General features: G+C 44.0%; 1 protein-coding gene across 14 annotated transcripts in view; it reads left to right on the top strand.

The window, feature by feature from the left end:
* Nucleotides 1-23,126, top strand: part of PTK2 (protein tyrosine kinase 2) — a 428,303-nt gene extending 405,177 nt beyond the window's left edge. For 7 of the 14 annotated variants that reach the window (XM_050940669.1, XM_050940655.1, XM_050940660.1 and 4 more), the window contains 3 exons: nt 9,019-9,174; nt 9,888-9,968; nt 20,379-21,825. In XM_050940669.1, the coding sequence (XP_050796626.1) occupies nt 9,019-9,174; nt 9,888-9,968; nt 20,379-20,603 (462 nt within the window). In that variant the 3' untranslated portion in view covers nt 20,604-21,825. Of the gene's footprint in view, nt 1-9,018; nt 9,175-9,887; nt 9,969-20,378; nt 21,827-21,847 lie in introns of those variants that run through there. The other 7 variants (XM_050940664.1, XM_050940665.1, XM_050940661.1 and 4 more) reach the window with 2 other exon arrangements.
* The last annotated feature ends 626 nt before the right edge of the window (nt 23,127-23,752 follow it).

Raw genomic sequence — 23,752 nt, 5'->3', positions numbered from 1 at the left:
TCCCCCAATCCATCCCCCTTCACCTGCCATTGTGTTTAGTTGGAGTTTCATTTTCCGTTACTTCCAACTTGAAGAGTAACTGATATGTGGGGTACAGGAGACCATAATTGGTGGAAGGCAAATAGCATAACCACAATTCTATTTATTTCAACAATGTTATGATTATTTACATAGTGGTTAGGTATCCTAGGCACTTTGGTGCATGCCTCTGCATGTTAGGATGTGTGGGACAGAGGACTTCTTTTCTTGTCCCCCTGTCTGCTGTGATGTTCCAGCATGCTTCTTGCTGCAGTGTCATAGCTTCCCTGGAGCCCTGATAGGGTGTTGTGGGGAAGGACTCACTAAATGGTGCATTTAAGTATATTGTGTGGTTTTGCAAATATTTTCTCGTTCACTGTTTCAACTCTGATAGAGATGCAATAGCGACATGTGAAAGTGTACTGAACTGCTCCATGTACTAAACAATCACTTGATCCCTTCATCCCCCAAGCAGGATTCCATAGTGGCTGTGACACTGCAAAACTCTGCCCTCTGGAGCATCCCAATGGAGTGGATGCCGCAGTTTGGCCTAAAGCGCAAGAAAGCTGCATGTGCTGAGTGCCCCTTTTCCGGGCACTGACGTATATGGGATTTGTTTCTTAACATACAGGTCACCTTTAAACATCTGTTCACTGCTTTGGGGGATTTGTTTGCCTTGTAAATTATCAGAAAGTTGAAACTCAAGTGTCCTTTGTGCCTCCTGAGGTGGAAAAGGCTGGAGCTTGTTCTCAGTGGGAGCAGTTTTTCAGGGGCAATATGTGATGCCGCCTGGGAACTCTGGATCGATGATATTGTAACAGTGAAACAAACTTTCTGCAGTGCAGTGTTTTATTCTTGGCATCCTTTCCTTTCACCTCTGGAGTAAAATATGGCACCATGAAAATTTGATTTCTCCTCTTGTAATATTACTGATCCAGAATGCTCAAGCAACAGTGTTCTTTCCAGCAGCAACCACCGTCTGAAGGCAACCAGGAAAGCCTTGTGCCACCGGATCCAATTTTTGGGAATAGTAGGCCACAGGTTGTTCCTTGGGCCCAAAAATCTGGGTCAGGCCACCCGAGGCCACCCCAGTTGCTCATGCACACAGAGAACGAAGAGCTTCTGATAATCGGGGAGCCCAAGGGCTGGGCTGAGGCCAAGGCTGTTTTAACCTCCTGAAAGGCTTTGATAGCCCCAGAATTCCAGTGCAGGGACTCCTCGGCATCATGGGTTATCTGCTCATAAAGGGGCTTTGCCATTTCTCCAAAACCTGGAATCCAAGAACGGCAAAATCCTGCAAGGCCTAAAAATCCCCGCATTTCACGTTTAGTCTCTGGCCGTGGGAGGTTAAGGATTGACTGGATACGGGCACTAGATAGAGCTCGATGTCCCGGGGTCAGTACATGACCGAAGTAGGTTACCTGGTCCTTGGCAAACTGAAGCTTAGAAGGGGACACTTTATGACCCTTATCTGCCAAGCAATTTAGCAAGTAAATAGTGTCTGTTTCACATGTTACCTCATCAGGAGAACAAACCAGGACGTCATCCACATACAAGAGATAAGTGGACCCACCAGGTAGCTTAATATCAGCTAAATCGCATGTCAGAGTAGAGGAAAAAATGGTTGGCGATTCAACATATCCTTGTGGTAGCCGAGTCCAGGTCAGCTGTTCTGCCCTCCCAGTCTCCGGATCTGTGTATGTAAATGCAAAGATATCCCAGCTGTCTTGATCTAGGGGAATACTGAAAAAAGCGTTACACAAGTCTATTACCAAACAGCAAGCAGTATGTGCTGGAATGGCAGTCAGGATAGTGTGAGGGTTAGGTACCACATTGTGTCTAGCCTGGACGACTTTATTCACTGGACGCAAGTCCTGGACAAATCGGTGTACCGGTTTTCCCTCTGGATCCGTATCAGGTTTTCTGACTGGCAGAATGGGAGTATTGAAAGGAGACTTAGTGCGAACTAGCACTCCCAACCGCAGGAATGTGGTGATAAGGTTCCGGAGGCTTGGCAGAGCTTCTTGGGGGATGGGATACTGACGAATTCGAGGAATTACAATACCTGGCTTCAAGGTTATATGCACTCGTTCTGTCCAGAGAGTGCCCAAGGCTGTTTTTAAAGTGTCCCATAGAGAAGCTATTACCTCTTGTCTGAGTCGCTTGGGTAAGATGGGGTCCGCAGGCAGGATCGAGTCCTCTGAAGCGTGGGTCAGAACAGCACACAGCTGGGGACGCTGGTTTTGAGATAACCGGAGAACGATCCTATCATCTGAAAAAAAGATCTGAGCATGCAATTTACACAGCAGGTCTCTGCCCAAGAGGCTAACTGGGGAATCCGGAGCTGGCAGAAAGGCATGGAAGGCGGAGACACCAGAGATTTCCACAGTAGCCTCCTGCAGCACAGAACAGTCAAACAGCTTTCCGCCTATACCCATTACCAGAATACTCTTATTCATGAGGCTTCCCTTCTTCGGCTTGACAGTAACAGTGGAGAGGGCAGCCCCAGAGTCCAGAAGACAAGAATAAACGGTTCCTCCCAAAGTTAGACGGACCTGGGGTCATTGGAGGAACAAACATAAGTAGTAAAATCATTTGAATAGATGACAGAAGAACCCCCCGGTCGCCGTCATTCCTCACTGTCGTTAACGTCTGTTCTCCCCACAGTCATCTGGTGTTGCGGTGGGTCTGGGCGGCGGGGCTGTCGCCCAGTGGGTCGGTGTGGGCACTCCCTCTTCCAATGACCAAGCTGCTTACAATAGTTACAACATATCTTTGGCATGTCCTGGGCACCCCCCTGCGTCCGTTTTAGGTTGCCTCTTAGGGGGTCCCCTCCACCCTCCTTGTTTTTCATTCCCAGCATTTACAAGAGCCGCTAGCATTCTCACCTGCTTTGTCTCTTGTACCTTCTCTCTTGTGTTATATACACGGCTGGCAACGCTTACCAGTTTCTCCAGGGATTTCCCTTCAGCGCCCTCAAGTTGCTTTAATCACTTTTTGATGTGCGGGGCTGACTGAGAAATAAAGATAAGCCGGACCGTGGACTGTGCGTCTGCGGTCTTGGGGTCTAGGTTAGTATAGGTGCAAAATGCTTTACAAAGTCTTTCATAAAAATCGGAAAGGTGTTCCTCTTTCCCTTGCACAGTATTATGAACTTTTGACCAATCCAGAGTTCTCTCGCCTGCCTGTTTGATACCTGTTAAAATGCAGTCCTGGAATCTCTTTAAATTCGCCGGGTGGGCCGGATCATTCGGGTTCCATTGGTCCGGATTAGCAAGGGTTATAAGGTCACGGGAATGGCCGCCGGCTTCCGTGGCAGCCCGGGCGCTCCGAAGGACCCCCTCCTTCTCCTCTGTGCATAACAAACAATCCAAAAGTTGGCCCACATCTTTCCAATCAGGATTATGAGACTGGAAAATGGTACGGAATCACCTATGGATGACATCCGAGTCATCCCTGAGGCAAGGCGTAGTGGTTTGCCAATTCATAAGATCCGCTCTGGCAAACAGAACATGAACATGATGGTCCACGACATTCCCTTCTATCGTTGGAACTGGGATGACCTGGAGGGGTGCTTGAATTAAATTGTCCATGGGTTTCTTCCCATAAACTGACCCCAATCTAGTGTGGGATGGACTACTCAAGAGGCTAGAAGACTCTGACCCACTACTCGTCATTCCGCCAGTAGCCGGTTCATCTACTTGAGCTGTAGTGTCCTCAGTTTTCCCGGGCGGGGGTTTCTGTGGTAGGGCTGCTGTCTCTGAACCCACGGCTGCAGAGGAAGGTATCGAGCCCGTCCCACTTGGTAGTGCTGCTGCTACCGGTGGCCAAGGTCGAGGACAATATATGGGGGAATTTTCTTCCCAAAAATCGGCCTCTTTAGGGGCAGAAGGTTTTGGGTATAGAGGAGCTTGAATCTGTATTTTCTTTAAGCGACGATGAGCTTCATCGTCCCACAAGAACCAATAATCCATTTGTCCCGGTGCCTGGTTTTCCAGCACCGGGCGCAGAGGAGTTAAGTGAGTTGGAATGTCATAAGACCCGAACTTGGGCCAATCGGTACCCAGGGCTGGCCAATCCTGGGTACAGAGCTGCAATAAACACCTCTTTGACATTCCTTTCTGAACACTGGGTAAAGGCCATTTATTTAACATGTAATCCAAAGGGCTATCCTTAGAGGGTTTCCGCTGAGACCCACCCATCCCCTTTTCTGGCACTCAAATAGAGAATTAAAGAGAAGGAAGGAGGGAATAATGGTCTAATCCAAAAAATCCAAGCCAGTAATCTCTGCTTACACTGACTGCTACAGGGGATGGAACAGAAGGATCTTAATATGACCTCAGGGCTTCCTCGCACGCTATGGCTTCCACCCTGAGGAATTACGAACAAGAAGCTCAGTTCCGCCCACACACCTAACACCCAAAGGTATAAGACAGAAATACAGTAACCAGAATATAACCAGAACCCAGGAAGTGTTTCCTTATCCTATTAGGCTCACCTTATCGGAGCACGAACCCCAGGGGCCGCGGTGAAGTGAGAAGAGGGGCTAAACACCCTGGTGGCACCGCTCCTAGTTCGCCGCAGCCGTCTGGAGTCCAATGTCCAAGCTAGGAGGGTCCCATCTGGGTCACCAGAAACTGTTATCGAAATGTCGGGTCCGCCTAGCTGAGAGCCAGTGACAGCCAGGCAGGGATAAGGAAAAGGTTGCTTTATTCTGCAGAAGAAAGGAGAGTTCTGTACCTTGGTACAAAAAACTCTACTCCATACAAAAACCAAGAATCTTTTGTACATACTCACACACAGGCTTCGGTCGTGCTAGCATTTGATTGGTGGTTAGCAAACCCTGCACTTCTGCAATCTGCTCAGCAAAAACCAGCTTAGGACCAGCTTCAACTGCCTCAAGACTGACAAGGAAAAACAGTTCAAAAGTTCAGGCTACTGTGTCCGTGAGGTGTCCAATTTCTCCTAATGGTTGCCAGCTATTATAAGGCTACTAGCTGTTAGGGGGTCGCTGCTGACTGTCACAGCACTGAAGCTGTGTGTTTAGCAAAAATGGACTATTTCCACAAGGTCATTTCTCTCTTTCTCTCTGTTTTTTGTTCTGAGATTATCTGAATGCTTCAGAATCAGCATAAATGAACAGAACAGGCCACTTAGAGCTAGACTGTATATTACAAAATGAGGCCAGTGCTTTTCAAGTTGCCAAACCTCAGAAAATGTAAAAAGCAATAACAGATGTGTTACTAAATTCAGCTTTTCTGACTAGAATTCCCTTATAAATACTAACACTTGATGAACGTTAAAAGTATTTGCAGAAAAAATATGCCTTTGACACCAGGGCCAGACAAATAGTATAATACAAAGGTAATTGGAGACATTAGATTTAATAAAAGATCCACAGACTCTCAGTGGTTAGAGCTAGTGGCTTCTTTTCAGAGGAAAATTGGTTTTGTGTTAATTTTCTGGATTGAAAGTCTGTTTTTCCTGAGACTGGTTTGTCTTACCTTCTTGCGGGAAGCTTGTATTTGAATACAACCTGGCTTTGTCAAAGTCTTCCAAGTTAAAAAGATTATTTTCCTGGGATCATTCATCAGTGCATAAAAATATGATAAAGAAATGAGCCTCTTGCAAACTGTGCCGGTTGAACTTATAAAGTCCTAACTCCCTTTTCCATAATGCCAGAATACAAGTAAAAATGACAAGACTCAAGGCTCTTAGTCCCTGGAGCCTGTGGAGAGATATGCATCAAAAAAATGTACAGTATACAGTTGCTTGTTCAGGGGAAGTCAGCCAACCATGTGAAGATAACCCTGGTTGTTTAGTTTGTGGTGGAGCAGTGTTGGTGTTGGCTATAGAAACAGCAGAGAGAAAAAAAATAAGTATCAAGAACTACAGATACCCTTATTCTGTCATTCCAAGACCCAGCCAAAGGAATCAAATGGGTTGTGTGTAATCAGTCCAAAATGGTCTCTCAGTTTATAACCACAGTCTTAAACAAGAATCTTCATGAACAAGAGCAGTACAGTTAGACAACTAAATATTTCCTGCTATGAGGACTTCAAAAACAAATCTTCAAGCAAGAATTATGCAACCTCTGCCTGATCTATCAAGCAATGGATTATTAGTCATGTTAAAAAATACCAGCATTTCACCTAGTACACTGTTTCCTACTATGAAAAAAACATCTAACCCCATTTACCACTTTTCTATTTGCCAGATTGGTTTGTTCCTGTCGAGCTTTGCATGTCCTCTTCCCCATTTATTTTGTAAAATGTAAGCATGGGTGCATGGCAAATAACTTCACTTCCTGTGCTGGGGTGCTAAGAAGATTGCTCAGACATTGTGCTTCCGTAACAAATGGACCAACAGCTAACATGAGCCAGCCAAAATTGTTATGAGTGCATTTTTGTTGCAGGCTTTTTTTAACTGATCTCTTGTTGCTGCACATGTTTTGTTGGGGTTTTTCCTGCTGCATTTTATTAATATTGTTTTTCTTTTTCTCCCTTCCTTTGGTAAATTTCTTTAACCTTCCCACATATTCTGCTCAACAATAGCCATGGAGGGTAAGCACAGAGTGTATGTGTACGTGTGCGTGCTATTCACAAATGGCTTTGCATGTGACTTCACAATAGAGATGATTAAGTGTTTAATTTCTACAACTGTGTCACTGAAATTTACTAGAATTCACACCACCTTGCACCACCAGCGTAACCAATAACAATATTCATTTTCCCATCAGTGTAAGAGATGAATGCTTTATTGGTGTATTTTCTATCAGCACCTACTTAGTGGAATGCAGCAAAATTGGATTACTTTGTGCTAAATCCTGGATTCCTTACTCAGGCAAAGTACCTAGGCATTTCTGTGGCATCATCACTGTAGTATCTGAGTGCTTCCCAGCTATTTAAAATAATACAAATTAGGCTCTCTTTTTTTTCTTTTCACTCTATAGACTTAAGCTTGAATAGCTTTTTGTTTGCTTTTTTACATTTGTGTGTGAATGGAAATGAGAATTTATTGAGGGAAAGCTATGCCAACGAAATGAATTTTGCATTTTATTCTGGAAGTGGTGAGGCCCATGGTCATTTTTCTTTTATGGGAGAAAGGTCCATAGTGTGAGCCCAGCTTCTATGAACAGTCCTCCTACTTTCATGAGCCTCACTCTTCCTGTGGAATAAAGCTGCCATAGTTACAGAAGGAGCTGGGGTCAGTTTCATGGAAGGCTTTGAATAGCAAGACAGAACCATTGAACTGGACTCTGTTCCATGCAGAGCCTGTATAGAGAGCAGAGCTCTGGGTTGATGTGTCCACAGTGACCTGTGTTGATACACTTGGTGGAGTGCTCTGTTTTGTATCAGTTAGTGCTTTTACCAATTAGAGCTTTTTCGGGGTCTGCAGCTTCATTCCTAGATATAATGGGTTGTCATAATCAAACCTGGAAGTCTCAAATGCTTGAATCACTGTGACCAGGTCTCTGTCCAACACAGGGCCGGCGCTTCCATTTAGGCGACCTAGGTGGTCGCCTAGAGCGCCAGGATTTGGGAGGGCGGCATTTTGCCAACCTCGGCGGCAATTTGGCGGCGTGGGGTCCTTCCGCGCTCTGGGTCGGCAGCGGCAATTCTGCGGCGGATCCTTCACTCGCTCCGGGACCCGCCGCCAAAGTGCCTCAAAGACCAGGAGCGCGGAAGGACCTCCGCCTAGGGCGCCAAAAACCCTGGCGCCACTCCTGGTCCAACAGAGCAGAATACTACTCAGCTGCAGATGCAAGTGGACGTTTTTTGCTACAAAATGGCTCTGCTCTGATCATCCAGTACCACTAAGGTGTCTAAAAAAAACTTCAAGGTTGGGGATTAGCTTTACAATCTAAGGGCAGATGCTGTTGAGAGTGGGGGATTTTACAGAGGAGTCAAGTATTTCAAACTTTGTTCCTCTTCCTAGCAGGATTACCTCAGTCTTGCTTGGATTCAGCTTTAGCTGGCTGGGCATCTATGGGAGTTTTGCTTGAGTTAAGAATTGCAGGATATAGCTGGTATTTCTCTGATCTACCAGAGAGATGAAACTGTTCAGTCTTATTAGCTGCATTGGCAGTGCTTTAATCCTGAGCATGTAAAATAAATTTCCATTTTCCTTAATGTTCCATGTGGATTCCACTAACAAAGTGTTTGGTAATCTACACTGCAGTACTCTTCCTCTCTGCTGCTGAGTGTGTTACTAACAACTTTTCCTTGACATAGCTGTGAGAGATTGAAAATTTGGGCTCGGATACTTCATTGTCTTGACCTTTGTGTTATTATTTGCACCCAGGCAGAGTAAGTACAAAGTGGGTGTAAAGCAAAGAATTAAGATTTGGCAGTGTGCCCCATCTATTTGCACAGGTGTAAATGACTTCATGAGGTGCAAGACAGTGAAGAGTCAATTACTTTATGTTTCAGGAAAATCTGTATTTTGTGAATGTGTGAATTACCAATTCCTATATCAGAATAAATATGATCTAAGTTTTTGCTGAGAAAATGAGAGGTCTGAAAATCAAGTGTCAGGTTGAACAATTTGCTCCCTAAAACTAGCACCATGAAATTCATGCCTTGAAGGTGAATTTTTGCAAAATTTCAGAGAGAACAATCTCTGCAATTGAGAACCTCTAAGGAATTTTAAACATGATGTAAATATTTTTCGGTACGTCTTATTCCCAGATTCTCTCAATGCTGCTTGTTCTGTTCAGCAAGTCATAAGGGGAGCTCTGCAAACAATTCCTGATGTAAAATTCCTCCAACTTCATTTCACTAACCAAACTCAGTCAAAAAACAATTAGACTGAAATACCTACAAATTTGATAGCAACGCTTAATCAAAAAGAACACTGGGTACGTTTTCAGAGGGTGTGGAGGGAAGGATCTTTCTTAAATCGGCAAACTATATCCTGGAGTTCTGTTGACTTTGTGAAGTAATCTAGCACCATCTCTTGGGGAAAGAGAGGAAAAACAGCATCTTTTTCTGCTTTTAGCTTCAGCCACAGGAAATCAGCCCTCCCCCCACTGCCAATTTGGATCGGTCCAATGACAAGGTGTATGAGAATGTAACTGGACTGGTGAAAGCTGTAATAGAAATGTCCAGTAAAATCCAGCCTGCCCCTCCAGAGGAGTATGTGCCCATGGTGAAGGTAAGAAGATGCCATTTTCTTCAATTATTCCTTTATTTCTATCCTGACTAGCACTGTAATTGTCAATGCATAAAATAGAACAATTGTGTAACACTGGAAAGCTTGTGAGTAGAAACATACCTGTCTGAGTCTGTGCGTGCATGATTTTCATTATCAGGGCAGGGGTGCTTTGAAGGATATTGAAAAATCATTACAATCATCAGTCTACCCTAGACTGTCTATGATCATGAAGGATTGAATGCGGTCTACAGCCATTTCTTTACTTTTTACAAAGAAAACGTGGATTTTTTAAATAGACTTTTTGACATCCTTCAGCCACTGTCAGTTTGGTGTGTATCTGTTTTGTCTCTGGTTAAGCCATTTTTCCACTTTATGAAAGTAAAAAATTCAGGGTGGGATTTTCAAAACCACTTAGCAGTGTTAGACCACTGCTGCTCTCATTTTGGTCAGTGGTCAAAGCGTTTAGGCCAATACTGAGAGCTTTTGAAATTCTCACCCTAAATCCTTTGACAGCCACAATAATTTTTTAAGATGTAATAGGTGTTTGATTAAGAGATGTAATTGTATCCATAGGCATAAACAACATACCTAAGATGAAAGAAATAAAATAGTACTGAAAGGGAGTAATCAAATCGGAAAGTATCGCTGCATTGTTGTGCTGCCCTCTGTCCTGTTATAATATTGCTTTAATTGTTTTTTTTTTAATTTATTAGGAAGTTGGTTTGGCACTACGAACTTTACTGGCAACAGTAGATGAGACCATTCCAGTGCTCCCTGCAAGCACTCATCGAGAGGTATGTGAGGATTTGCTCATATATGGTTCAGTACATTAAGTGTTAAGTCATCTTCAACTAGGATAATTACATATATTGTATCATGAGCTTTTATAAATATTAAAATACTAGATCCTTTTAATTTATTCACATACAGACACATTTGTTCTTCAAGTAGTGTCCTCATGAGTGCTCCATTTCCGGTGCACTTGTGCCTTGAGCCCTTAATTGGAGGTTTTTCTGCTAACAGTGCCTGTTTGGCCTACACTTATGCCCTATGCCTCCTCATGCAGGACACCAAGGCTATATAGGGATGTGCAGGCAAACCACCCTCAGACTCAGCTCCTTCTCTGCTGCCTTGGCCTGAGACAGAGCTCTAGCGTGCCCACCTTGAGCGTGCCTCAGCTATTTCATATTCTTATAGATGTTTGTTAAGTTAATAAGAACATAAGAACAGCCGTACCGGGTCAGATCAAAGGTCCATCTAGCCCAGTATCTGTCTACCGACAGTGGCCAATGCCAGGTGCCCCACAGGCAGTGAAGCTAACAGGCAATGATCAAGTGATCTCTCTCCTGCCATCCATCTCCATCCTCTGATGAACAGAGGCTAGGGACATCATTCTTTACCTTTCCTGGCTAATAGCCATTTATGGACTTAGCCACCCTGAATTTATCCAGTTTCCTTTTAAACATTGTTATAGTTCCAGCCTTCACAACCTCCTCAGATAAGGAGTTCCACAAGTTGACTGTGTGCTGTGTGAAGAAGAACTTCCTTTTATTTGTTTTAAACCTGCTACCTATTAATTTCATTTGGTGACCCCTAGTTCTTGTATTCTGGGAATAAGTAAATAACTTTTCCTTATCCACTTTCTCCACATCACTCATGATTTTATATACCTCTATCATATCCCCCCCTTAGTCTCCTCTTTTCCAAGCTGAAGAGGCCTAGCCTCTTTAATCTTTCCTCGTATGGGACCCTCTCCAAACCCCTAATCATTTTAGTTGCCCTTTTCTGAAACCTTTCTAATGCTAGAATATCTTTTTTGAGGTGAGGAGACCACATCTGTACACAGTATTCGAGATGTGGGCATACCATGGATTTATATAAGGGCAATAATATATTCTCAGTTTTATTCTCTGTCCTCTTTTTAATGATTCCTAACAACCTGTTTGCTTTTTTGACTGCCTCTGTGCACTGCGTGGACATCTTCAGAGAACTATCCACGATGCCACCAAGATCTTTTTCCTGACTCGTTGTAGCTAAATTAGCCCCCATCATATTGTATGTATAGTTGGGGATATTTTTTCCAATGTGCATTACTTTACATTTATCCACATTAAATTTCATTTGCCATTTTGTTGCCCAATCACTTAGTTTTGTGAGATCTTTTTGAAGTTCTTCACAATCTGCTTTGGTCTTAACTATCTTGAGTAGTTTAGTATCATCTGCAAACTTTGCCACCTCACTGTTTACCCCTTTCTCCAGATCCTTTATGAATAAATTGAATAGGATTGGTCCTAGGACTGACCCTTGGGGAACACCACTAGTTACCCCTCTCCATTCTGAGAATTTACCATTAATTCCTACCCTTTGTTCCCTGTCTTTTAACCAGTTCTCAATCCATGAAAGGACCTTCCCTTTTATCCCATGACAGCTTAATTTACGTAAGAGCCTTTGGTGAGGGATCTTGTCAAAGGCTTTCTGGAAATCTAAGTACACTAGGTCCACTGGATCCCCCTTGTCCACATATTTGTTGACCCCTTCAAAGAACTCTAATAGATTAGTAACACACGATTTCCCTTTACAGAAACCATGTTGACTATTGCTCAACAGTTTATGTTTTTCTATGTGTCTGACAATTTTATTCTTAACTATTGTTTCGACTAATTTGCCCGGTACCGACGTTAGACTTACCGGTCTGTAATTGCCGGGATCACCTCTAGAGCCCTTTTTAAATATTGGTGTTACATTAGCTATCTTCCAGTCATTGGTTACCGAAGCCAATTTAAAGGACAGGTTACAAACCTTAGTTAATAGTTCCGCAACTTCACATTTGAGTTCTTTCAGAACTCTTGGGTGAATGCCATCTGGTCCCGGTGACTTGTTAATGTTGAGTTTATCAATTAATTCCAAAACCTCCTCTAGTGACACTTCAGTCTGTGACAGTTCCTCAGATTTGTCACCTACAAAAGCCGGCTCAGGTTTGGGAATCTCCCTAACATCCTCGGCCGTGAAGACTGAAGCAAAGAATCCCATTTAGTTTCTCCGCAATGACTTTATCGTCTTTAAGCGCTCCTTTTGTATTTCGATCGTCAAGGGGCCCCACTGGTTGTTTAGCAGGCTTCCTGCTACTGATGTACTTAAAAAACATTTTGTTATTACCTTTGGAGTTTTTGGCTAGCTGTTCTTCAAACTCCTCTTTGGCTTTTCTTATTACACTCTTGCACTTAAGCTGGCATGTCTGTGCTCCTTTCTATTTGCCTCACTAGGATTTGACTTCCACTTTTTATCTCTCACTGCTTCTTTTACATGATTGTTAAGCCACGCTGGCTCTTTTTTAGTTCTTTTACTGTGTTTCTTAATTTGGGGTATACATTGAAGTTGGACCTCTATTATGGTGTCTTTAAAAAGGGCCCATGCAACTTGCAGGGATTTCACTTTAGTCAATGTACCTTTTAACTTTTGTTTTGGAGCCATTCTAACCCCCTCATTTTCGTATAGTTCCCTCTTTTGAAATTAAATGCCACAGTGTTGGGCTGTTGAGGTGTTCTTCCCCCCACAGGGACGTTGAATGCTATTGTATTATGGTCACTATTTCCAAGCGGTCCTGCTATAGTTACCTCTTGGACCAGCTCCTGCGCTCTACTCAGGATTAAATCTAGAGTTGCCTCTCCCCTTGTGGGTTCCCATACCAGCTGCTCCGTGAAGCAGTCATATAAAGTATCAAGAAATTTTATCTCTGCATTTTGTCCTGAAGTGAAATGTTCCCAGTTAATATGGAGATAATTGAAATCCTCCACTATTATCGAGTTCTTAATTTTGATAGCATCTCTAATTTCCCTTAGCATTTCATCTTCACTATTACTGTCCTGGTCAGGTGGTCGATAATAGATCCCTAATGTTATATTTTTATTAGAGCATGAAATTTCTATCCATAGTGATTCTATGGAACATGTGGATTCGCTTAAGATTTTTACTTCATTTGAATCTACGTTTTCTTTCACATATAGTGCCACTCCTCCCCCTGCACGACCTGTTCTGTCCTTCCGATATATTTTGTACCCTGGAATGATTGTGTCCCATTGTGCTCTCAGTCCACCAGGTTTCTGTGATGCCTATTATATCAATATCCTCCTTTATCACAAGGCACTCTAGTTCACCCATCTTATTATTTAGACTTCTAGCATTTGTGTACAAGCACTTTAAAAACTTGTCCCTGTTTCTTTGTCTGCCCTTTTCTGATGTGCCAGATTCTTTTTTAGTTTTTTAGTTTTGTTAGTATAGTTAGTTAATAGTAGTTATAGTTACTTAGTAAGTGTTAGTAGTGAGAGGATACTTAGTTTGTTTTTTCTTCTCCTCTCTTTTTCCTTGGAGAGCCTTGTCGTCTTGGCAGGGCATGCCTGGGTTGCCAAGCTTCAGACGGTGCCTCTCCTGCCAAGAGGCCATACCTGTGAGCGATGGTTGATTGGGGGAGTCCCATGTCTCCCAAAAGTGCAATTGCTGCCAGCTCTCATGTCAAGGACAAGGAAGAACAGGGGGATTAAGCTCAGATTGTTATTGATGGAGCACTTATTTTGATTAGCATCTGAACCAGGTTAGGGGACCTGCCCCATGTACATCTGTCTCTGCACAGATCCAGCGACTTTTCCACCTTGGCACAGGCTTCTTCTAAGAAGAGGAGGTTGTTGTAGGCTTCTGAGAGGGCTCCCAAAATGACATGTATGGACTCTCATCTGAAGGATCCTGTTCCAAAAAAGCCCAAGTTCCATGTAAAATCTACAGTCTTCAAAGCTTTAACTTCTCAGCTTAGTACTGTGGACTTGAAGAACTGCTCCTCTGAGGCCAGCAGAGCTGGAAAGCCCTGGAGCTTGAGAGAGAGACATGGCTCCAAAAGGGCTTCTGTACCCTCTATCCAGGGACAAGGAGGGCAAGCATAAGCACTCTGATCTGGTACTGTCAGACTCCGTCCCGCTGTTGGCACCTGTCCATTCAGCACCCTTGGTACTGATCAAGCAACACTGCCAAACTCCATTGGCACCTACATCAGTACACCTGCCATTCATTGTACCATCAGCTTTGGCTACCGTGTCAGTACCAATTCCTGCAAGAGTGTAGATATGTGAGAGACCTGTCCACAATGTAAGTGCCAGAATCCATATTCCACATGCTTAGCAAGCATCTTTTGGTACCGAGAGCTCAGTCTCAAGAATGCTGCCATCTCCCAGAACTGCAGGACTCTCCAACCTTTTCTATGTGGGCTCCTACACTGAACAATATTGAGGAGAATTAAAGGGACTTCTAGTCAGTCACTTCTTTCAGTGTGGTGTTCCCCAACATATCCTGTCAGGAACTCATTCTTTGACAATCACAGGGAAGTTTGCAACTGCCATCAAAGTTGATGGAACCAACTCTGTATGCCACCCCCACTCCTGTATGGGCCCCTTCTCCGGTGGTGATACTGGGATCCCTGGACTTCTTGCCAACAGCAATTCTCCAGAGCACCCGGTAACATCTCAAAGGGAGACTAGGGTTGCTCAGTCTTCTCCTGCCCAACCAGCCTCCCCACAGGAGGAGGCATTTGAGGAACAGGAGGACAGAGTGGATAAAGAGGACACCTATCCAACACCAATCTTATCCTTCTCTCGAGATGAAGCTGTTATGCCTACACCACCTTCCATGGCTGGTGATTTTCAGCAAGTTCAAGATCTTATAAAGAGGATAGTTGACATTCTTCAAATTCCACTCGAAGAGGTCAGGGATTCACAGCTCAAGCTGTTGGATATCCCACAGTCAGCAGCACACTACAGGGCGGCGTTACCCATCAGCAAGGCTCTCCTTAATCCAGCTAAGGCTGTGTAGCAAACAACTGCGACTATTCCATCAACGTGTAAAAAGGACAGATAAGTATTATATTCCGCATAAGGACTCTGATTTCTTGTTCTTCCACCCTCCACTTAACTCCCTAGTAGCGGATGCGGTAAACAAGCAGGGCAGGCAACATTTCTCTTGGTCTACTCCACATGACAAGGACCAAAAGAGACTGGATCTATTTGTACGTAAGTCCTATTCATCAGCAACCCTGCAATTCAGGATCACAAACTATCAGATGCCACATACAATTTCACAAACTAGAATAGATTGATGGTCTTTATTGAACACCTGACATAGGAATATAGAGAGCAATTCCAGTCCATCATTTCAGATGGCCAGTTATTGGCCAGTACCATTCTTCAAGCATACTTGGATGTTGTGGACACTGCTGCCAGATCCATCTTGACAACAGTAGTTATGCACAGGTCATTATGGCTCCAGCTTTTGAGATTTCAGAGAGAAGTACAGAACACCATTGAAGCTTCCCCTTCATTGGTCGTAGGCTTTTCTTGGAGACCACAGATGAGTCCTTCCATAAACTGAAGGACGTTAGAGCCACTTTATGTTCCTTGGGCATATATATCCCTACAAATATGGGACCATATAGGGCACGAACTGCCCAGAGATTGCATCCTGCTCAGTTCTCTGGATTCCGTAGATCCACGAAATCCCAAATGAAAATACATAAGTTTCAGAGAAAGAGGGCTGCCCACCGACCCCCCACACCACACAACAATGTTCAAAGCAGCAATTTTGATAGGCCAGTTGAGGGTTCAAATCCGTCTGGTTTTACAGCTGCACCAATTTGCCCACTATGCTCCCTTTAGGGACCACATTTCCTATTTCCAGCATTTCCGGAGATGGGTTACTACAGAAAAGTGGGTCACAGAAGTCATAACATCAAGCTGTACCATCCATTTTACATCACTCACTCTCTTCAATTCCTCATGAGTTTATATTAAGACAGGAGGTGAACTATCTTCTCCTGTTAGGAGCAATAGAGCCAGTCCCTCCCCCTCACAGGGTCAAGAGGTTTTACTTGAAGTGTTTCCTCAGACCAAAGAAGGCTGGAGGGTGGAAGCTGATCTTAGATCTAAGACATCCAGACAAGTTTGTAAAGCCTCAAAAGTTCAGGATGTTGACTCTAGCAGCTATATTTCCTTCACTGGAGAAGGGGGATTGGTTTTCAGCTCTCGACGTACAAGATGCCTATTTCAACATAGCGATACACCCTTCACACAGGAAATATCTACAATTCACTATAGGTCAGGGTCATTTCCAATATAGAGTATTTCATTTCAGTTTCTCCTGTGCCCCCAGGGTGTTCTCCAAGGCCCTGGCAATAGCGGCTGCTTACCTCCAACAAGAGGAAATCCTAGTCTTCCTGTACCTTGACGACTGTCTACTCAAGGGCCATTCTTACAAAGCAGTTCTGTCTTCCACCCAGACAGCCCTTGCTCTTTTCCAAGAGTTGGGTCTTCAGCTCAGGGTAAGGAAATTCATGTTAACCCCCTAAAGAAGATTCAGTTTATAGGGGCTTCTTTGGAATCATTCTATCCCTTGGACATGTTTGTAACTTTGTCTGATTTGGTATGGACAATTCAGGGGAGTTTTTGGACCACTATAAGGAACTGTCTTCAGCTTCTGGGACACACGGCAGCTTGCACTTCGATGACCAATCACACAATGTTATGCCTTCACTGCATTCAAGGTTGGCTCAGAACAACTTATTCTTCAGTCAGACACACCTTGGACAGGCAGGTGATTGTTCCTCTACAAGTGAGGAGCTCCCTGGCTTGATGGAAAGATCAACTCAGTGTCTGCCCGGGCATTCCCTTCTGTCACCCACCTCCATCACCAACTTCAACAACAGACACATTGCTGTTGGAATGGAGAGCTTATCTCACTGCTCTCTCAATTTAGGGTAGGTGGACAGCTCAGAAAACTAATCTCCACATCAATCTGTTGGAGCTCAGGGCTGACCAGAATGCCTACTTCCATTTCCTACTTCTTTTAAAATCAGTCAAGGCCATGGTGGACAACATGTGCTGCATGCTCTACATCAACAATCAGGGAGAAGCAAGATCCCCCTCTGTATGCCAAGCTATGGAACTGGTGCATAGCTCATCAGATCCAAATTTCAGGGCATCCCAGGCATTCAAAACACCACAGCCAGTGTTCTCAGCAGACACTACTCACAGGAGTACAAATGGGAGCTAGACTCTGAAGTCCTCCACAACTTATTCCAAAGAAGGGGTCTGCTGGAGGTGGATCTCTTTGCCACTTCCAGGAACAAGAAGTGCCCTTTTTTCTGCTCAAGAGTGGGTCTGAGGCACCTCTCATTGGGAGATGCATGTCTTTCATCCTGGAAGAAGGGTTTGCTCTGTGCATTTCCTCCGACTCCACTAGTACTCAGGGTAATGAACAAAATCAGACAGGACAGAACCCGAATTATCCTTATATTACCAACGTGGCCTAGACAAGCTTGGTATCCTTACCTGCCTCATCTATGTGTCCATCCACTACTCAAACTCCTGACTACTCCTTATCTCCTCTCACAGGATGTGGGTCACATGCTTCATTTCACTCCAACGTAGGGATTCTTTGCTTTCATGCATGCCCTCGATGCTCAGAGGAAGAGCAACAGGTGTTACTGAATATTTTGAAGAAGTCAACCTGTGCTACTTACTTGCAAAAATGGAAGAGAGTCTTCCATTGGTGCTGTCATTGTTGCTTCCTGCTTTATATGTGCCTCTTTCAGTAATCCTGGATTATCTGATGGATCTGAAGAAATTGGGGTTAACAGTTAGCTCAGTTAAGGTCCATTTGCCTGCAGTATTAGCCCTTCATCCAACTATAGAGGACTTTTCCATATTTGCTCATTCTGTGTCATCTAGGTTTATTAAGGGTTTGGGCAATCTCTGCCCCAGGGGAGGGGAACCTATGGCCTGCGGGCTGGATCCAGCCTATTGCTTAATTTCATCTGGCCTGTGGCAAGTCTCCATGCTGCAGGCCGGAAGCCCCAAGCCTCAGTGCTGCCCCCGTCCCTACGCCCCAGGATGGAGCTGCAGGCCCGGCTCCGCAGCTCCCATTGGCCGGGAACCGCGGCCAGGAAGCTGCGGGAGCAGCACCTGCAGGGCCAAGCTCCACACAGAGCTGCCTGCCCGTGCCTCTGCCTAGGGACTGGACATGGTGGCCACTGCCTTGAGCAGCACGGGCCAGGGCAGGAAGGGAGCTTGCCTCAGCCCTGCTGCACTGCGGACCGGGGGCTGGCTGAGGTAAGCACTGCCTGGCCAGAGCCCACACACTGAACCCCCTGCCCCAGGTCAGATTCTCCTCCCTCACCCTAACTCCCTTCCAGACCCCAGACCCCTGCCCTCAATCCCTCTTGCAGCGAGGAGCAATAGAATGGGTACCTCTGCAGTAGCAAGGAAAGGGTTTTTACTCAACTTACTTTCTAGTACCCAAAAAGAAAGGTGGCCGGAGACCCATCCTTGATCTCTGCCATCTCAACCTATTTTATTCCCAAACTGAAATTTTGCGTGGTCACACTAGCATTTGTAATCCCACGTCTGGAAAAGGGCATGTGGTTTACAGCTCTCAGTCTGAAAAACGCATGTTTTCATGTGGACGTTCACCCTGCTCACAGACGTTTTTCTCAGATTCATGGTGGGCCCCAACCATATTCATTACAGTGTGCTCCCCTTCAGCCTTGCTACTGCCTCCGGGGTCTGTACCAAGTTCTTTTCAGTAGTAACAGCCCATATCAGACATTATGGCTTAACCACCTTCCTTTATCTTGACAACTGATTTCTTGTTGCAAAGACATGCCAAGAAGCCTACGAATTCACCTCATCTGTGCTCCAATTCCTTCTTCCTCTTAGACATCAGCGTAAACTTGGAAAAGTCTGTCCTCTCTCCAACACAGACTTTACACTTCATCAGACCATCCTTAAATACAGTTACAGCAAGACCTTATCTGCTAAAAGACAGATTCCAAATGATGAACGACCTTATAGATCAGGTCACTAGAAACCCTTTAATACCATTCAGAATTGGACAACCACATAGCATAGGGCACTTGGACTTCCCAAGACACCAGGATGCACAGCGACATTCTGGAATTGTGGGCAGTCCAGGAAGCTTGCAAAGCCTTTCTTACCTTAATTCAATGTTACCATGTCCTCAAAATGTTGGACAATATGACAACCATCTTTTACACCAACAAGCAAGGAGCGAGATCCATTCCTCTGTGTGCAGAAGTGGTCACCCGGTGAAATTGGTGCATCAACAATCAAATCATTGTGTCTGCAAATTACATTCCAGGGGATCAGAATGTGCTAGCGGACTCCCTCAGCAGACACTTCACTATTGACCACATGTGGGTGTGACACAACTCCATGGTGAACAGTATTTTTCCTCTAGGTGAACTCCCACAAGGGACCTGTTTGCCTCTCAGACAAACAGAAAATGCAACATATACTGCTCCAAAAAGCCCTAGGTCTTCACTCTCAGGATGATGCTCTCCTTCTTAAATGAGTCATTCTCATCACCCCAACTCACCCAGACAGTTCTAGTTCCTGAGTCCCTTACACATGTCCTCTCAGTCACCAATCAACATTCAGTCCTTTTCCAATCTCCTGACACAGGAGAAAAGAAGAGAAATGGATTCTGCTGTCCTTGAAGGTTCTGTTCCTGGTAGCCATCATCTCAGCCAGGAGGGTGGGTGAGCTCAGAGTACTGATGACAGATCCACCTTACACCATATTCCATAGAAACAAAGTCATAGCATCTACATCCTAAGTTCACCCACAAAGTAGTTTCAGAGTTTCACATTAACAGTCAATTCACTTACCTGTGTTTTCTTCCAAAACCACATGCATCTGAAAAAGAAAGGGGATATCATTCCCTCAACATGCGACGAGCCTTGGCCTTTTGCCTGCAAAGGACAAAAACAATCAGAAAATCTCCCAGATTGTTTATAGCTGTAGCGGAAAGAGTTCAAAGTCAAAATATATCTTCTCAGAGAATCTCTAAATGGATCTTGCACTGTATCTTAGTTTGCTATAAGCTGTCTAACATTCCTCCCCGTCATGGGGTGAGGGCTCAGAGCACAAGCAACATCAGTGTCATTGCTTCAAGACATTTGCAAAAAAGCTATGTGGAGTTCCAGTCACACATTTGCAAGAGATTAGGCTTTGTACAGCATTCCACCGATGCATTCTCCTGTATGTCAGTCATCCACGATAGAATACACATGGGGACCAGCACTCGAAGAGAAAGTTACCTTGTAGTAACCGGAGGTTCTTTGAGCTGTGTGGTCCTTATCTATATTTCAGTATCCACCCTCCTTCCCCTCTACTTCGGATTGTTCTTGGATTCACAATAGAGAAGGAAATGGAGAGGGAGTCAGTCTGTCCTGCCCTTTATCTCCTCGGTTGGAGGCACGGAGAGAGCAGGGGCACATGTACGGACTAACCCTGTTTTCAAGAATTCGCCAACTCTGGGTGCATGGACCACATGCATACCCACAGTGGAATAGAGATAGGGATCACACATCTTGAAGAACCTTCAGTTACTAGTACAAGTTAAGTACCTTTTTCTTTCATTTACTGAGCAGTGTTAACTTTTGGGGGTTTCTTCCTCCTGCAGACAGGTATCTTAATCATTAAATTATCCTGCCAGCCACTGGGAACTCTTGAATTTCATTAATAGCACACATCACACCCTGGCATATAAGGAGTTAGAGGGAAAAGTGTTGCATTGGATATGTGGGATTTAGGATTCCAATTCAGGGATACCATGTGGGAATTAATTCCTGGGTTCAAGTTTAATCTCTCTCAAGAAATTATGATTTGCATACCAAACTCCTCAAACAAATATTTCAGTGTGGCTTGGTGCAGTAGGAAGCCTTTGCTCAGGAAATATCCAGAAGTTACCTAATTCTAAAGGAGAATTGACTGCGTTTACTTCACTGCTTAAATTGAGTCCCTAGCGAGTCAGGGTTAATTTTTTGCCCAAGTCGTGTCTGTGCCTGCAAAATCTGAATGAACAGGGGTCACTGAAAATGCTAGAATATGACTGAGTGTGAGTTGTTCAGTGACTCTCCCCTTCCAAATGGTTCCTTCACGTGCTGCATGCTTTGTTAAAACATCTGTAGCTTACGCCTTCATATTTATTGTGTTTTATTGTTGCTTAGATGATCAGTGTCAAAATAATTTAAAAAAAAAGGCCTGAGAGGGATGATTTAGGAACCTGGAAACAGATTTAGGAATCTGATGTCTGCGACCATAGGTGCTGGAACTAGGGGTGCTGCTGCATCTCATGGTTTGAAGCAGTAATAGCAACCCAAATACGTGGTTTCCACCTTCAGCACCCCCACTCTAAAAATTGTTCCAGCACCACTGTCTAGGACAGAGGTTCAAATCCAGCCCTGGTGAGTAGTGTCCTATAGTCATGAACACTAGCTGACTGGTCAGTGGCCTGGAACAGTGATTTCTTGGTCTCCATCTAGTTTGCAGTGAACCAAACCCATTAGAACCGGCACAGCTTAGTAAGGTGAGGAAGCTGCTGGAGTCCACACAACTACTACTCTGCCCCGTCCAGTGTGTTGGCTACAGAGATGAAGGCCACAATATGGTATCTAAAGTAGAGTGACTGCTCTAGGTTTCACCCCCAAAGATGGAGCTCTCCCTTCGTGGGAGTACACTGCGTTGTTATTAATTCCATTATGAGTGTGATACCCCAAATTATTTGCCTCCTATGAAATGCTGCCTGCAGGACCTGACTGAATCTTGTATCTTTCCAGATTGAAATGGCACAGAAGCTATTGAACTCTGACTTGGCTGAACTGATTAACAAGATGAAATTGGCCCAGCAATACGTCATGACTAGCCTGCAGCAGGAATACAAAAAGCAAATGCTCACAGCTGCTCATGCTCTGGCTGTGGATGCCAAAAACTTGCTGGATGTTATTGATCAAGCCAGATTGAAAATGATTGGTCAGTCCAGACCCCATTAAACACCGAGGAAGAATTTTTTGTCATTCTTTTTAAGAATATTGCTCATGTAAGGATGTTCTCTAGCCTTCCACCAGTGGTGAGGATTAACCCTGCATAGTCCAGGATTTCCAGTGACTCCTGCTTCATCAGACCTGATTGACAGCTGTTGGTTTTTTCTCTCTCTCACTCATTATAAAAGTTTAACCATGTTTTTACCAGATGGTCTGGGATTCAAAATGTGGCATTATCACAGAATGAAGCTTGTACAGAAGCCCTTGGGAATCGTGACTGGGGAAAACAATTACATTTTACATCATCACATAGGATGTGCATTACCTAAAATTGCCAAGGGGTTACAATCTCAGAGCCAGGACTGTCCGAGCTGCAGACTGGAGAAAAATATTGTGAAGTGAAGAATTCTGGGAAACCTCAGGGCTGAGAATTCTTGCCCACAGTATGCGAGCTATCCAGACTGGAATTTTTTATTAGAACACTTACGTCGCAATATGCTAATCACAATTTACAGAGAAAGAAAATTTAAAAAGCTATATTTTCAAGATTTCAGTCATTTCAAAAGAAGCTAAAGCCCTCTTCATCTTTCTGCCTTTTACTTTTATGTGGATATGTGAAACGTTTGTTTGGAAACTAGCTGTAGAACACAACTGAAAACTCTTGTATGTCTTTTCACCAGAATAACTTGCCAGTTTTTTGTAGCAATGTTATTTTCCTTGGAAGCAGAAAGCTGCTTTGTACCAGAGCAACTCAGAGCCGCATTTAGAAGAGAAGTTCTGTAACCATATGTGTTCCTCATTTTTATATAATTTATACAGAAAGATTAAAGCCATGTTGAATATTTTAAACCCACTGTAGTTAACTAACCCATCTCTGAGTCTATCTTGCCTGGGAGGAGTTACAGCAGAGCAGTGTGAATGTTTTCTTTCATTTTTTTTCCAGTTATACCATCTGTTCTGTTAAATAAAAACCACCATGCTCCCTTTGGTTTGATGGGGGATATAAATTATTCTCAGGAAGAATATAATGAACTGTACAGTTACTTTGACCTATTAAAAAGGTGTTACCAGTGAAGTCCTGGCTGTAACGTTTCTTCCTACGCTGCAGAGCACAAAGCATTTTTGGGGAGTTTTCTGACCTTGCTTTTCTCATCAATCCTAAATTTCAACTGTTTATATAGACTTCAAAAAACAAAAGGGCATGATCGGGAGGAATGCCAAAAAACTGACCTTATTGGTGAATCCTCCCATGTTAGATATACACAACTCTGCTGAGCATTTCTCCACCCAGTCCTAAAGTTCAGGGAGTAAAAAATACACATTCCTACAATCTAGTCCAAAAACCCCCCAAAGCAACAGAAAGCTTAAGCTAAGGCAAATCAAGTTTTTTCAGCAGTATATAATCCTTCAGTTTCCCTGGGCTCCACAGGTTCCTGTCCTGATAGCACAGATAAGCAGCCATTTTCTCCCCTCAGAGCCCCTTCCTTAGCATTCCTGTATTTTGATATCCTGGCTTTAAGGAATGCCTAGTTGGTTTATATATGCTAAAATCTTCCCCCTAACACCACAAAAGCATCTCTCTTCAGGGCCAGTGAAATCACGTGGAGTTTCTAGGCTAACCCTTTTAGGAATTAACCCCTACAAAATCCTTGAAAACAAGTGAACTTAATGTAAATGATCAAAATACTACGCATTTCTAAG

The sequence above is a fragment of the Gopherus flavomarginatus genome, chromosome 2, assembly GCF_025201925.1.
Source record: "Gopherus flavomarginatus isolate rGopFla2 chromosome 2, rGopFla2.mat.asm, whole genome shotgun sequence".
Taxonomy (NCBI): domain Eukaryota; kingdom Metazoa; phylum Chordata; order Testudines; family Testudinidae; genus Gopherus; species Gopherus flavomarginatus.
Note: the sequence above shows the minus strand (reverse complement) of the source record. Positions and strands in the feature narration are given on the sequence as shown.